Source organism: Dendronephthya gigantea, unplaced genomic scaffold (assembly GCF_004324835.1).
Source record: "Dendronephthya gigantea isolate DGI-Jeju-01 unplaced genomic scaffold, DenGig_1.0 000038F, whole genome shotgun sequence".
Taxonomy (NCBI): domain Eukaryota; kingdom Metazoa; phylum Cnidaria; class Anthozoa; order Malacalcyonacea; family Nephtheidae; genus Dendronephthya; species Dendronephthya gigantea.
Genome location: NW_021163048.1, coordinates 785,010 through 798,942, shown reverse-complemented (window position 1 = coordinate 798,942; position 13,933 = coordinate 785,010). Strand labels below are relative to the sequence as shown.

General features: G+C 36.3%; 3 protein-coding genes and 1 long non-coding RNA gene across 5 annotated transcripts; all 4 read left to right on the top strand.

Moving 5' to 3' along the window:
- Positions 1 to 135: 135 nt before the first annotated feature.
- Positions 136 to 3,240, top strand: LOC114526280 (the record flags this gene model as incomplete). Its single annotated transcript, XM_028547837.1, has 5 exons — positions 136 to 458; positions 1,236 to 1,478; positions 1,772 to 2,161; positions 2,345 to 2,710; positions 3,044 to 3,240. Coding segments are annotated over exons 1-5 (1,449 nt in total), but the record flags the coding sequence as incomplete, so codon positions are not given.
- A 1-nt stretch (position 3,241) lies between these two features.
- On the top strand, positions 3,242 to 4,305 carry LOC114526282. Its single transcript, XR_003687334.1, has 3 exons — positions 3,242 to 3,410; positions 3,554 to 3,631; positions 3,818 to 4,305. It is a non-coding gene; the product is annotated as an uncharacterized LOC114526282 (long non-coding RNA).
- Positions 4,306 to 7,434: 3,129 nt separating this feature from the next.
- LOC114526487 (pectinesterase inhibitor 10-like) lies at positions 7,435 to 7,991 on the top strand (the record flags this gene model as incomplete). The annotated part of the gene is made up of 1 exon (XM_028548101.1): positions 7,435 to 7,991. A coding segment is annotated over exon 1 (531 nt), but the record flags the coding sequence as incomplete, so codon positions are not given.
- Positions 7,992 to 9,668: 1,677 nt separating this feature from the next.
- Positions 9,669 to 13,933, top strand: LOC114526399. Of its 2 annotated transcripts, none has more exons than XM_028547988.1 (7): positions 9,669 to 9,730; positions 10,495 to 10,740; positions 10,926 to 11,312; positions 11,490 to 11,867; positions 11,999 to 12,128; positions 12,436 to 12,507; positions 12,896 to 13,933. In XM_028547988.1, the coding sequence occupies exons 1-7, from the start codon at positions 9,700 to 9,702 to the stop codon at positions 13,020 to 13,022; spliced, it is 1,371 nt and encodes a 456-aa protein (XP_028403789.1). In that variant the 5' UTR covers positions 9,669 to 9,699; the 3' UTR covers positions 13,023 to 13,933. The 2 variants fall into 2 exon arrangements, with proteins under 2 accessions (XP_028403789.1, XP_028403791.1); XM_028547990.1 differs by lacking the exon at positions 9,669 to 9,730 and adding an exon at positions 10,167 to 10,228.

The following is a 13,933-nucleotide window of genomic DNA, read 5'->3' as shown; positions in this document are numbered from 1 at the left end:
TGAGGTAAAATAATCTGTAAAACTGTACGTCGGCGAACTATAACTCATTGTAACTCTCGTATTTAAAAAATTAATCTATGCCATTGGTCAAGTAATATTGCAATCTCCAGTCTCCACTTATAAATACTGTCTACATCTATTATTATTATAATGACAACAATTGTTATGATGAATACCTCGGCTTATTTATATGTAAATTTATCAAATGTGTTCTGTTAAACTTCCTGTGCGAACCGAAAGTGAACTGTTTAGAACAATTGCAACTACATTACCGACGGTATTATATGGAGTCAAGTCAGCTAACCAACAAGTTTTAACACCTGGCAAACCAGATTTAACATCACTGAAGTCAAGTTTTAATGAAAGAGCTATGCCGAAAATCAATTATTGCCCCTTTCCTGTTGTTGCTATTGGCATTACATTGATTCTCAGATGTGATAATCTTCTAGCTTCAGAAGGTGAGCATTATACGCCAATACTGATGATCCGGTCGATAACATTCACTGACGCAAAATGATATATCTGCTGAATGTGCTTGCGCAGTTTATAAAAAAAAATAAGTAAAATCTTTGGTCAATAAAGCAAAATATGACTCTAAAATGAATCGACAGTAGAAATTGAATTTTGTCAAGTAATTCAAGTAGTGCTTCCTTAAAGTCTGTATCAGCTCAGTACTGAGATTTAATTGTTATGATTCAATCGTGTGGAACAGATACGACATTACGACAGCGCGAAGACTTACATTGCAGCCATTAGTTTTAAAGCAAATGACTTAAAACAGTCAAATGAGTCAAATGTATGCCCTTAAGATTGAATTTCAAAAGAAATATGAGGATCGATATGCCTTTCTATAAAGATATGCATATATGTGATAGAGTCAAAAGGTCGCAAAAATCACAAGTGTAAAAGTCCTTTAGAAAACAAATGCATTTGCATTGAACCTGTCAAAACTTTTTAGTATAGTTAAGATTTATAAAAGACCATGATGGCAAACAAAATGAGATATATCGCACAATTTAAAACCGGAAGTATGATATACGAATGTGGCAGCCGAAACATTACAGTGTATTTGCATTCGTCCTTACATTTTACCTCGTAGATTAATTAGCAAATGTTTTTTGCGGGTGCTCTAGTGGGAAAACTAACTACAAATTGTAAAGTTACCAGTTGCATGTGAGAGTTATATAAATTCAGGAGTATGTAAATTTCAGTTCGCATTTAACACTTCAATTTAGATCATTGGCCATCGGGAAGTTACAGCCTTCCTAAACCAAAATCAGGTTGCCCAAAATTTTGGAAAGAAGGATGGTTACGTCAGGACGTTGAGGATGATGCAAAATCAATCAAAAGTGAATTTTCTCCGAATTTTCACATGGATGCATATCTAGTAGAACATGGTCCCGGACATATTGATAGAGGATTTTGCACCAAGTTTCACAATAGTTTCGACACGCATAAACTCATCCCGTGGCCGAAAGGTATGAATTAGATTATAATATTAGGCCCGTTTCGGACGTCGACTGACTTTTCATGTGCCAAACCTAATGGTTGATGACCTAAAGTCATTGTTTAAGTTAATTTGCATTTGATTCGGCACATGAAAAATTCGATGTCTGAAACCGGGTCTTATATCCTCTCCATTGCAAGTCATTACGTATTTTTCGTTTGTTGCTGTCAATGACGACTGAAATCGAAATACATACTATTCTCTTTTAATCCTAGGGGAGTAAAAAGAAAATACTGATTGACACATTACTTACCTTTATTTTAGGTTCTTATTGCATATACAGAATAAACGGCTTTTGCCCGAACGGCATGGTGGGCGGATCAATATTATGGGATGACGAGGACAATTTGAATGCCAATCATCGAAAAGGCTATCTCCCTGATTTGAATGTTTTTTATGGAAATACCCAATTATACTACTGCTGTCAAAATAAAGGGAAATGGTATAACTCTATTCAATTGCCAACTAGAAAGCCTTTCTATCTTTTACCTTATGGTTCACGAAACTGTCAACGTGTAATTGGAGCTGTTAGTTCTTTGGAATACATCGTATATGACACTGAAGATTTTTTAAACGCAGATCATTTTAAAGGGCATCATGTGTTCTCTGATAAAAAGAAAAGCTTACCGAGAATATATTATTGCTATTATAAAGGTGGGTATAATTTTTTCTTTGAATTTTTTATTGAAACTGTTTACCTTTTTGAACGCTAAGTCAATGGTAACTGACTCTGTCAAATGAATTCTATTGAAAGAACAGAGCAAATAGAAGGCAAATTTACCGCACGTTATAGACTTCCAACACGTTTTCCTGCAAAGATTATTTACTATTTTACAGGTTGTCAATACAAATTACGAAATGATAATGGCTCTTTTGGATTTCCACAATCTCCTTTCGCGGATATTTATCCAGATTTTCAGATCTGTTCTTGGTCAATTACAGTCAATGTATCTCTAGGAATTTCACTGAGGTTTCAAACCCTTCACGTTCCTGATTGTAATCACAATTCTTTGGATATTTATAACGGATCAGAATTTTTAGCAAGATTTTGTGGCGAGAATGCCACTTCAGGAGCTAAGTTGATTTCAAATGCAAATCACTTAAACATTGTTCTTAAGTCTGGAGACAACTCTGCGAAGAACGAAAAAGATTTCCCAAAACATATTCGATTTTATGCAGATTACACAGCATTTCTACCTGCAGGTTCGTCTGTTTTGGCAAATCTCTTTAGAAGGAAACTCAGCATGCATGCAATTATCTATATTGTACTTTTATGGTAGGATTGGCGCGCATGGGGGGGGGGCTCTCTTACGAGGGTGAAGAAGTAAAATCGTTAAAAAATCTATGACGTCATCGCATGACATGGACACCTCCCCCCAGAGCTGGAAGTCGGGGTCTCCGTGCCCAAGCGTCCACCCCTTTTACCCCTCCCAATACAGCAAAGGGTATTATAATTAGTAAAAGCATCTGCTTTTAAAACTCAAAATGCATACATATTTTTCATATCTATACAGTTCATATTTTTCTATCCTTTAGCCAAGACTGCGATACCTCCAACATCAATGCCATCAATTTTTACCAAACTATCAACACTTACTAAGCTACCAACTGTCACCAATCCAGCAATTTCGTCCAATCAACCCTCAATGACCATCAGTGGGCCATTAATATCCACCAATCGACCACTGATATTTAGCGAATCACAGACAGCCAATCCACCATCGTTTACCAATCCACCATCGTTTACCAATCCAACAACTGAGAATACTCAGAATAGTAATAAAGAAAAGCGAATACAAAACACTAGCAACGAAAAATCAAAAGTATACGCAATAGTTTTAGCAATTCTAGCAATACTATTACTGTTGGGAGTGATAGCAGGAATACTTTATTGTAGAAGAAGGTTAGTCCATTGCGTAAATATATATCTGATACAGTATTTGTATATGGGATTTTGACACATAATATATATAATGGGCAAGACAATGGGCGGTGTTACTGTCGATGGGTAACAATGAAATCATGTTGTAATTGAACATATTATAGACGAGACAAAGGAAATTACAACACTGATGGTCATGCTCAACTAGAGGAGAAAAAGCAGAACAAGTCTGACATGCAAAGGTAACTGCATGCATAGCTACTAAATTATATAGTGTGTTTCTGCATGAAAGTATGTTTTTATATATACGACTGGCCTTGAATATTCATTCAATACAATGCATCAGTGCATGTCTGATTCAGTTTCAACCAGCACCACACAGTTCACACTTTCATTTCATTCAATTAATTCACTGAATATTCCCGTAGGTATGACGGCTATACACCACCAGCTGCTAGTTTGAAAACCACCACAAATCCATCCTATGATTCTCACGATAATTTAGCGTACGGGGATGATTCCGGGGGCAATTCCACGGACAATATTCTCTATGAACCAGGCATTGCTGGCAACACGGAATTATTCGAGTGGAACCCTATTTATGAAGGGGTTGGTGTTGAGGCCAATGACGACAATGTCGATCCAATCTATGCAGAGCCAACCAAGTAGAGAGGCAAGAATATGTTTCTCTCTCTAAAGAAAACATGTATCCATACATACATAAAAGTCGAGAAATTTAGTCGAATGCGTTTTGTGAGCTAATTATATTTTTTATACATCGCTAGATTTTTATCCACTGCATCTTGTATATTGGTACAAAAATGTTATAATGTTATGTTTAATTTATATGTAGAGTGCTGTCATTCATGTACCACCTCAACAGAACCCATTGTGGTCATGCAGCTGCTTCTGATTAAACCGGCAGTTTTTTAAAAAATCCTTTGAATTGAAACACTGACGTGCGTAGCGCCTGTGAAGTCATGAGAAAACTTTTTCGCCATAAAACTGAAAATTGTATAGCTTTTTCCATTTTATGCATTTATTCGGTCTCGGTTGACAGACTGACAGTAGATTAATACAAACTACTGAACTACCCTCCAGACATCTCCTTAAAACACATTTGTGCCTATGCTCTATCAGCGAAACCTGCATGACTGCCATTAAAAGCTTAACTGCATGATCTTTCCAGAGCGAAGAGTTCGTAAACGACTGAACTAGACCTACACAAGTATTGACTTAGTTCCGATTACCTTTTAAAGTAACTCTCAGTAACTTTAAGTAACGCTCAGTTTCAAACGATTTTGAAGTGCTGATTTTTCATTCCTTGATTGTTTAAATACGTCCGGGGATAATTTTGATCAAACATTCCGAAAGTATTTTCAATACGCAGCCGGGAAACGAGTTAGAGTTGTAAGTTCATTATGATATTTTTGCCATGTTTGATCGAAAATATCACTGCATGGAAGTATTAACGCGATCATGGAATGATACATATAATTCGAATCGCTCCATTCTTGCCGATTTTTGGTGAAAAAATGGTAATAATGTCATATGCACTTCAATTATGTTGACATTATTAAGCACTCAACATGTCAAAGTTGACAAAAATGTCCAAACCAAAATGTCCTTCCGTTAGTTTTATATACTGATTTAGCTTCGACTTCTAATCAGTTTAAAGCGAAAGAAAAAGATGATTTTGATGATCAAAGTTTATGCTGTTGCTGTCACATTTTTTGTGACGAGATGTGCGATACTTCATGCTAGAAAAGGTATTATGAACTGCATGGAAAATAGGATTAATGTACTAAACCTAAAACTTCGCCTCGTATATTTTCTTGTGTTTGTGTATACATATTAGTGATATTACATGCTAACTCTCGTTATTTATAAAGCAATAATACATAGCTCTCGTTAAAATTGTCACACTAGGCACTTGGTTCCCAAACGCCATATAAAAATTGACGAGTTTACAGCAGTAAAGAATTAAAAAATCTATGCCCATTTGTACAACTCAGCATGAGCAATGCCAATGGTAAATATTCTACTACGCGAGTTGCCATAAACTATATACCGCATGCATGTCAACACAGTCGTCTAACTATATATTGAATTATTGCAAATAATCGAAATCTAGATGTTTGGCCATCAGGAAGTTTCAGTCTTCCAAAACCAATCTCAGGATGTCCTGTAGATTCTTGGAGAGAAGGATGGTTAAGACAAGACCTTGAGGACGATGAACGAAACAAACGACGTAGTAAATTTTCTTCATCTTTTCATATGGATAATGGATGCCAGTCTGAACAACCGACATGAGTACGTTGACAGAACGTTTTGCACCAAATCTGAAAACACAAGATTCGTACACAAGAATCTGTTATGGCCTAAAGGTATAAGTAATATTCACACCAAAAGAAAAAAAATGTCAGTGATATCGATTCCGTCTCCCTCTTGTTATATCATTGAGCTTTGGGTTTGTGCACTAAACTTGACGTAAAACGTACCTTTACATGCAGAATAATTAAGAGTTTGTATAAGTTAGTTTTTCATTAATTGAATACTGAAGTTTACTTCTTTTTGCGGATTTACCACGATGCTAACGAAATTTTACGATTGTAAATTGATTCAATTAAATTATTCATTGCTGTTTTAGGTGCTTACTGTATTTACCGAAAACATCATATTTGTCCTCATTTCATGGTGGAAGGATCAATAGTCTGGGATGATGAAGATGCTGGTAATTTAAATGAAGAAAAAGGTGTTTTGCCTGATTTAAACACCAAACTATCAAATACAAAACTATACTACTGTTGCCAAAATGAAGGGGAATGGCATATTTCTATCGAACTGCCAAATAAAAATCCATTTTACTTATTGCCTTATGGATCACGGAACTGTCAACGTGTAATTGGGGCTGTTAGTTCTTTGGAATACATCGTATATGACACTGAAGATTTTGAAAATGGAGATAAATTTGAAGGCCATCATGTGTACAGTGACGAAACCAAAAGTTTGCCAAAAATATTTTACTGCTACTATGAAGGTATACTCAATTTTCTTATTTCATTTCAATTCTCAATATGTGACGACAATAATAACCGTTTACTCACACCAAGCGTGGCGTCGTTATACACTAGAAATATCAGACCGAGGTCTGATACGGGACTGAACCCGCAGGGGTCTGGTATTTCCTAAATAAACGTTTCAGAGGGAAAAATATACTTTTCCATAATTTATTTCTAGTGAGCCACCTTAATTGACTATACATAAATCTTGTTAATGCGTATTTATCTATCATTAGTTTATTTTCCTACAGGTTGTCAGCACCAAATCAAAAATGATGCTGACCATGGCTCGTTTTGTTCTCCCGGATTTCCAGGCAACTCCTACCCAGATTTTCAATTCTGTTCCTGGTCAGTTTCAGTTAAAACAACATTGCAAATTGTTGTAACATTCCCCATTCTTTATCTTCCTGACTGTGAAGAAAATTATCTTGATATTTTCGATGGATCGGAGCTATAGATGAGTCAACAACCTTAGCCAGATTTTGTGGGGAGAATGCCACTTCGGGAGTGAAAGTGATAGGAACATCTAATCGTTTGGGCATTTCCCTCAAATCTGGCAACAACACGGTACGAAAGAATGGAAAGGATTTGGCGAAAACGATTGGATTCTTTGCAAAATATGAATCGTTCCTACCAGGTAGCTACATCAATTTTACCTTGTCTGTACCCTTGCAGATAGATTTAAAAAACTGCATGCCTTGCGTATGATCATTAGTTATGGGCACTAGTTATAAATTAGTATTTTTAAAGTTGATCTTAGTGGTAGACGGAAAAATGTTATACGTGTTAAACATGTTGCAATTAAAATCAAGGTATCAAGGTTGATATTCAAGATATATTAAAGTGATTTGACATTTTAACAATTAATTAAGTGTGAATTTTTTTAATGAATCATTTCGCCTTTAAAAGTTGCAATATTTCTAGGTTGTTGTACTAGGTTGTTATAATAGTCTTGTTAACGATCACCATAGCGTCTCCTCATTATGATACCTTTTTCTAAATATAGTCCATGTTTTGCCTTACAGCAAAGACGGTGTCATCTCCGACAACCTTACCACCTGCAACAACCTTACCACCTGCAACAACCTTACCACCTGCAACAACCTTACCACCGGCACCAACGTTATCACCTGAAACACCGTTATCACTTGCAACGACTTTATCACCTGCAACAACCTTACCACCTGCACAAACCTTATCACCTGCACAAACCTTATCACTTGCACCAACCTTATCACCTAAAACAACCTTATCACCTGCAACAACCTTACCACCTCCACAAACCTTACGACCTGCACAAACCTTATCACCTGCAACAACCTTACCACCTGCACAAACCTTACCACCTGCACAAACCTTACCACCTGCACCAACCTTACCACCTAAAACAACCTTATCACCTGCAAAAACCTTATCACCTGCAACAACCTTACCACCTGCACCAACTTTATCGCCTGAAACAACTTTATCACCTCTAACAACCGTATCACCTCCAACAACAGTGACCATGAATAATTCTTTGGATGTTGAAAGAAAGGATTTACAAAAGAAGAGCAATGAGAATAGCTTACTTATATATTTATCAGTTATTTTACCATTGCTCTCAATACTGAGTATAGCTGGTGTGCTGGTAGCAGTATTTTGTCGTAGAAGATTCAGGTACATTGGTTTGCTACGATAGTTTCCTGATTATATCCTACACGTAGAGAGTAGTGTCCTCGTCCCCATAGACTGCAATGCAAATCTCTTTCTATAAATTTTGACCGTGCAGTTTGAAAACGTTTAGCCACATAGATCAGTGTTACATCTCTTTAGTCAACCAAAGTACAGAACTGAAGAACCTTGATATCTATATACATGTTATCAATTATTTCTATTATAACATTATTAATCAGCTATGTAAAAATATACATAATTTGATTTTTAGTTACTTGGATCATTCACCGACAACTGGAATTGGCAAATCAAAAACAACCACAAGACCAGTCTACGAGTCTGGAGTGAATGAGCCGGCGTATGAAAGCTACATTGAACCATCGGAGTTGCACGAAACAAGTGAAAATATTCTTTACTCATCAGAGATTGAAGTAAACGTGGGGAATCCTCTATATCAAGGAGTTGATGATGATATTGATTTAACCTATGAGGAACCAAACAAATAAAACCGTTTAAATTTTGAACGTGATATATACAAAATTCAATTATAATTAGTTTTATGTGCAATTAATAGTTATTTATGTAATTAAAATATCATGATCTTTCACCATCGATCTTTGTGAAAACGAGACAAATTAGCTGGATATATTGTTTTATGGTCGTCAGTAACCTATATAGGAGCTTGGTCGCTGGTGCAAACACGTTAGTATTAGGCTGTTTATATAAGCGCAGTTGTGTATTCGATGCGTTGCCAAAGTCCAGCCGTATCTCGAAACATTTGAGAAGAGAAGAAATGAAACATACAAAAACAACTGTGCCCTGCAGGCAGAGACAACAGCGTGCGTGCATGGTGTCCGGAATATATGCATCCAGTACTTAACCGTGCAAGGTCGCACTTTGAAAGCTAATTGTCTTAATTGTTAAATTTTATGGACGTATACTTACCACACTATGAAAAATAGTGTGTTGTACACATTTCTCACCAAGGTTAACAGCTCAGCTCGGTATAAAAACCCAGAAATGAAATAATCTAACAAAGGGAAAACAAGATTAGAAGAAGCAGACGTTCAGCAGCTTTTTTTTCAAACACTCTTTGGGCTACGTAAATTACGTGCTCTTTAAGAAAACCAACCTCCGTTTATTGGCTCCCGTCGTTCCGCCCCCCGGCATATGACGTCATCTAAAACTGTATATTATGCATGTGGCTTATCAAAAGTGTGAACGTCTTATAGCAAATTCAGGCAATACAAACAAGTGAACTTGTCTCTATGGTATCAGCCATTTATGTCCAGTTATATTGCAGTTATATTATATTTCACAAATATCTGGCATATTTATTGTTGAAGATAATTTACACTGTCGATATTTTTCTTCACATCAACACAGCTTTCTTTGCACAGCTAAAATGCAATTCATATGTCAAGAAAAATGATCCCTGACTATGGGACTTCTGCAGTCGTGCAATGGGACTAACACTTCGTAACGCCAACATTCGGCTGGCCTAATTTTGATCATTTCAGATTATTAAGAATAAAGAACAAGTCGATATAATGACGAATATTCATTTTCTCGTTGTTGTTATCATTTTTTTGATGCGGTGCGATATTATTTCTCCTTCAAAAGGTGAGTATTGGAAATTAATAGTTGTCTGTTCCATATTTTTGAAAATAGTCTCCTCTTAATTTAGCTACCGGGGAGGGTTAGGAGATCGTGATTCTACGAACAAACTATTTTTTAAACTGTAGCAATCTCACATGCACTTGATACATACATCTCTTATATGAAAAATTCATTTCATGGTCAAACAGAGTTTTTTTCACATTTAAGCACGTATATAAAAAAGATAATAGAGCCTGCGACTCGTTTCCATCCGGACGTGGACAAGGACAACGAAGCAGAGAGATGAATTCGCTCGCAAATGATTCATTGCGTAATTTGGAAAAGCGCGATATTTTTGGATATAAGTGGATATTACATTTCGAAATATCAAATATCTGTAAGTGATAATCAGTGAATAGGGTATGAAAGCCATAGCAACATTTGAAATCATGGCGTATAAGACTCCTTGATATGGATTGTCTGGATGGCCATTGCTCAGAGTCAACTAAAATAACTCACGAGGTTCGGGAGATTCAAAAATTCCTAACTCCACCAACTATAGTGTGCCGAAGTTTTTGCATTAGTTGTTCCGGTTAGAAATGCAATCTCTAACGCAGGAATACTCTCTGAAAGTGTTAAACTTGATACTTCAAAGCCGGAGTATAATGTGACTGTTTACCAGGCCATTTCTACTCTGCATGATCGCGAGTTTGGCCTTCAGGTGTAGTTTGCTGTAAACTCAAACCCCACCAATGCATATGCCGACTTCGGCTTATTGTCTCTTTCAGACCCGTGGCCATCGGGAAGTTACAGCCTTCCAAAACCGAAATCAGGCTGTCCGGATTCTTGGAAAGAAGGATGGTTACGTCAGGACCTTGAGGATGATGCATTATCCAGCAATACTACCCGCAGTAAATTTTCCTCTCATTTTCACATGAATGCAAGCATTGTCAAGAGAGAATATATTGACAGAGCATTTTGCACTAAGTTTACTCAAGGATCGGAAAACCTACAGCGGACCCCATGGGGAAGAGGTATGATTATCCGGTAACAATGAAACATTTAGCTACCATTTGAGCTTCAAAAGTTCAAAGCTCAAGGGATCTCTTTCACATGCTGTTAATTAGGCCTACCTAATCTAAAACAAACATTTGATTCAACTTCTTGTTTAAATGTTAAATGCACTTGCGGTAACAAATATCTCACAATATTTTTGTAGGTTCTTATTGTATATACAGAAAGCAGGGTTTTTGTCCAAATGACATGGTAGGAGGGTCAATTATATGGGATGATGAGGATGAAAATAATGGAAATGACGAGAAAGGCCATTTGCCCGATTTAGATTCTGGTGACAATACCAGATTATTTTACTGTTGTCAAAATAAAGGGAAATGGTATGACTCAATTCTATTGCCAACTGAAAATCCATTCTACCTTCTACCTTATGGATCACGGAACTGTCAACGTGTAATTGGGGCTGTCAGTTCTTTGGAATACATCGTATATGACACTGAAGATATTTTTAATGGAGATGATTTTGACGGACATCATGTATTCACAGACAAAAACAGCAGTTCGCCAAAAATGTATTATTGCTATTACGAAGGTATGTTTCCTTCATCTAAGGCTGTATTTTCGACATGCTCATCTGCATGGTCTCGTTTTAGAAACTGAGTTTGAAACTGTGGTCTAGTGTGGGCCTAATACAGTTGTTATAATATGATTTGCCCTTTTGCGTACGAAAATAGCTAAGAAATGCTGTTGTATTTTGGTCATTTTGAAGGTTGCCAACACTATTTCCAAAATGACGTTGGTTCGTTTGGATCTCCAAATTATATCAACAGTTTCTATCCAGATTTTCAGTACTGTTCTTGGTCACTAACAGTTAATGCATCTCTACGAATTTCCCTGGAATTTCTATCCCTAAATATTCCTAACTGTGAGGAAAACTCGATTGACGTTTATGATGGTCAAAGTGATAATGCCTCAAAGACAGTACATTTAGCAACATTCTGTGGGGTTAATGCCACTTCTGGGGCTAAAGTGACATCGAGGACAAATCGTTTATTCATTGTTCTTAAATCCGGCAACAACTCTTTGTGGAATGAAGATTTGTCGAAGCGTATACAATTTTATGCTGTGTATGAATCTTTCCCCACAGGTACGTCAACTTTTCATGCCGAGACAGCCGAGTTGCAGCTGCATGTTCGACAATAACTAACTTCTTACTAAGTTCATTCAGTTAATTTGCTCAGTCACATAGGGAATTTCTTCTTAATTTTTACATTTTAGCAGCAGCTTTGAATAACAACCGTCACTTACGGCATACTGGAAATTTGGTGATTTATTTAGTAACTTTTTTACCACTCCTGCTCTTACTGATACTTCTGCTCGTGGCAGTAACGATAATTTGTTGGAGAAGGTTCGTATACTCGGTTTACATGCTTTTTTAAATCTTTCCTGTATCTCAGTAAAACCAGTGAGTAAAACCGACACTATAACTTCCTTCGCACGCGACGGCTCTTTACCAGAGTCAGTGTGAGGATCAGTCAGAAAACAGTTTTAAATTTTGTCAACTTTGGCAGCCAATCTATAAGAATTTATAAAAGAACCGAAGTGGTACACACGTCAGTCCAGTCAGTTTTTGAATAGTCTATTCGAAACCCTAATTTCGAAGTATGCTATTATTTCACTTCTCAAACTGATTATTAATATTTTTTAATTAAAAGACATCACAAAGATAAAAAAGATGTTAACACAGAAGAAGAACAACCACAGAATGATCCTGCTGTTGTGGAAGGGTAAGAAAGTTAAGACAGTATTTTAATGGCTAGTAATTAATTTTTCTTTGGATGTGAATATGCTAAGAGAAGAGGGAGGGAAAGAAGTGAATACAGCATGTAGGTTAGGTGAGTTTTAGTACAGGTTAAATTTTGGGGTCAGAACATAGTATATAATTAGTGGAGAGAATCTCCCCTAAAAATTGCGCATTCGTGTCCCTGAATGCCTTCTAGTATAGTTTGGAATCTGATTTATCTGCGCTAATCCTATAGACAGCCTGTTTTACATATCGTGTTTGCGTTATTCTCCTATAAATTATCAAACGAATGATCAATGTTATGGACTGTGAAAAGGTCAGACATAGTCTATATATATATATATATAATGCCGGCGTAATGTTGTTTACAGATTCGGTGTTGCAGAAAATTCAGCGTACGAGAATGACGCCGATATGCAGGTGATTGAAGTCAATCCGATCTACCAGGGAATTGATGAAAATGATTGTGATCCAACATATGCAATACCAACGATGTAGACTTGTTTCAGTTGTTTACAGTGACAATGAAAAGGATTATTAATTTCATAGATCAGTATTCGTTTTGAAACGCATGATAATATTAAGTTACTTAGTAGATTATAGGAAATAAACAGAAGAGTTGCCTTTTGTCAGAGGCTTAGATTATATCACGATTATATCACGACGTGTGTCTCATTGAGTAAGTAGTTGCAGTTTAGTACTCCAGCCCTTCTTATAGTTGAGTTCGGATTTTAGTCGTGATATAGTAAAATGTATTTTGGGTGAAAATAAGCTATAATTGATGACTTGTTACAAGTGTTTGTTGACAAGAAACAGCCTGAAGTTATTTTAATAAAATTGCGCATGAAAATGGAATTTTTTAAATCAAATTAATTTCATCAGTTAGCCCACGTCGTTCAGAGGTCAACGACAGCGTTATTACATCTTCGGGAAGACGTGCAGTCGCGGTGATTCTGCGTTTCCCCGAGGAATACTTACATGCACACGTTTCATCGCACGAAGATGATTTGCATAATATGCGCATGTCATTTACTTTTTTATACAATAAACAGCTATATAGAAAATAGCCTGTGTGTAGAAAACTTTCTGATAGTTATCTTCATGGCATAGCATATTAGCATTAGGATATTCGGCTGTACGAAGAACTACAGCGATGTATTTCACATGCAGTGAAGGTTAATAGGAATCAAATAAACGTATAATCATGCAAACCATTATATCAAAAAATATACCCACTGTTTATTATTTTGAAAAGGTCAAAGCTTTAATCACAGGTGTCCTGTCTTATGTAAATTAACTATAATAATATAATCAAGCAAAATATCCAAGGTGACCTTCATAACAGTAGAATAAATACCTGTAAATGGTAACCTGTCAGATTAAGATGGAAAATATGTATAAAACCATTA

Excerpts from the sequence above, each read along its gene's own strand:
- LOC114526399 (XM_028547988.1), top strand. The coding sequence starts at position 9,700 with ATGCGGTGCGATATTATTTCTCCTTCAAAAG. Across the intron at positions 11,868-11,998 it reads GTATGAATCTTTCCCCACAG|CAGCAGCTTTGAATAACAAC; the intron begins GTACGTCAACTT and ends TTTACATTTTAG. Across the intron at positions 12,508-12,895 it reads GATCCTGCTGTTGTGGAAGG|ATTCGGTGTTGCAGAAAATT; the intron begins GTAAGAAAGTTA and ends TGTTGTTTACAG.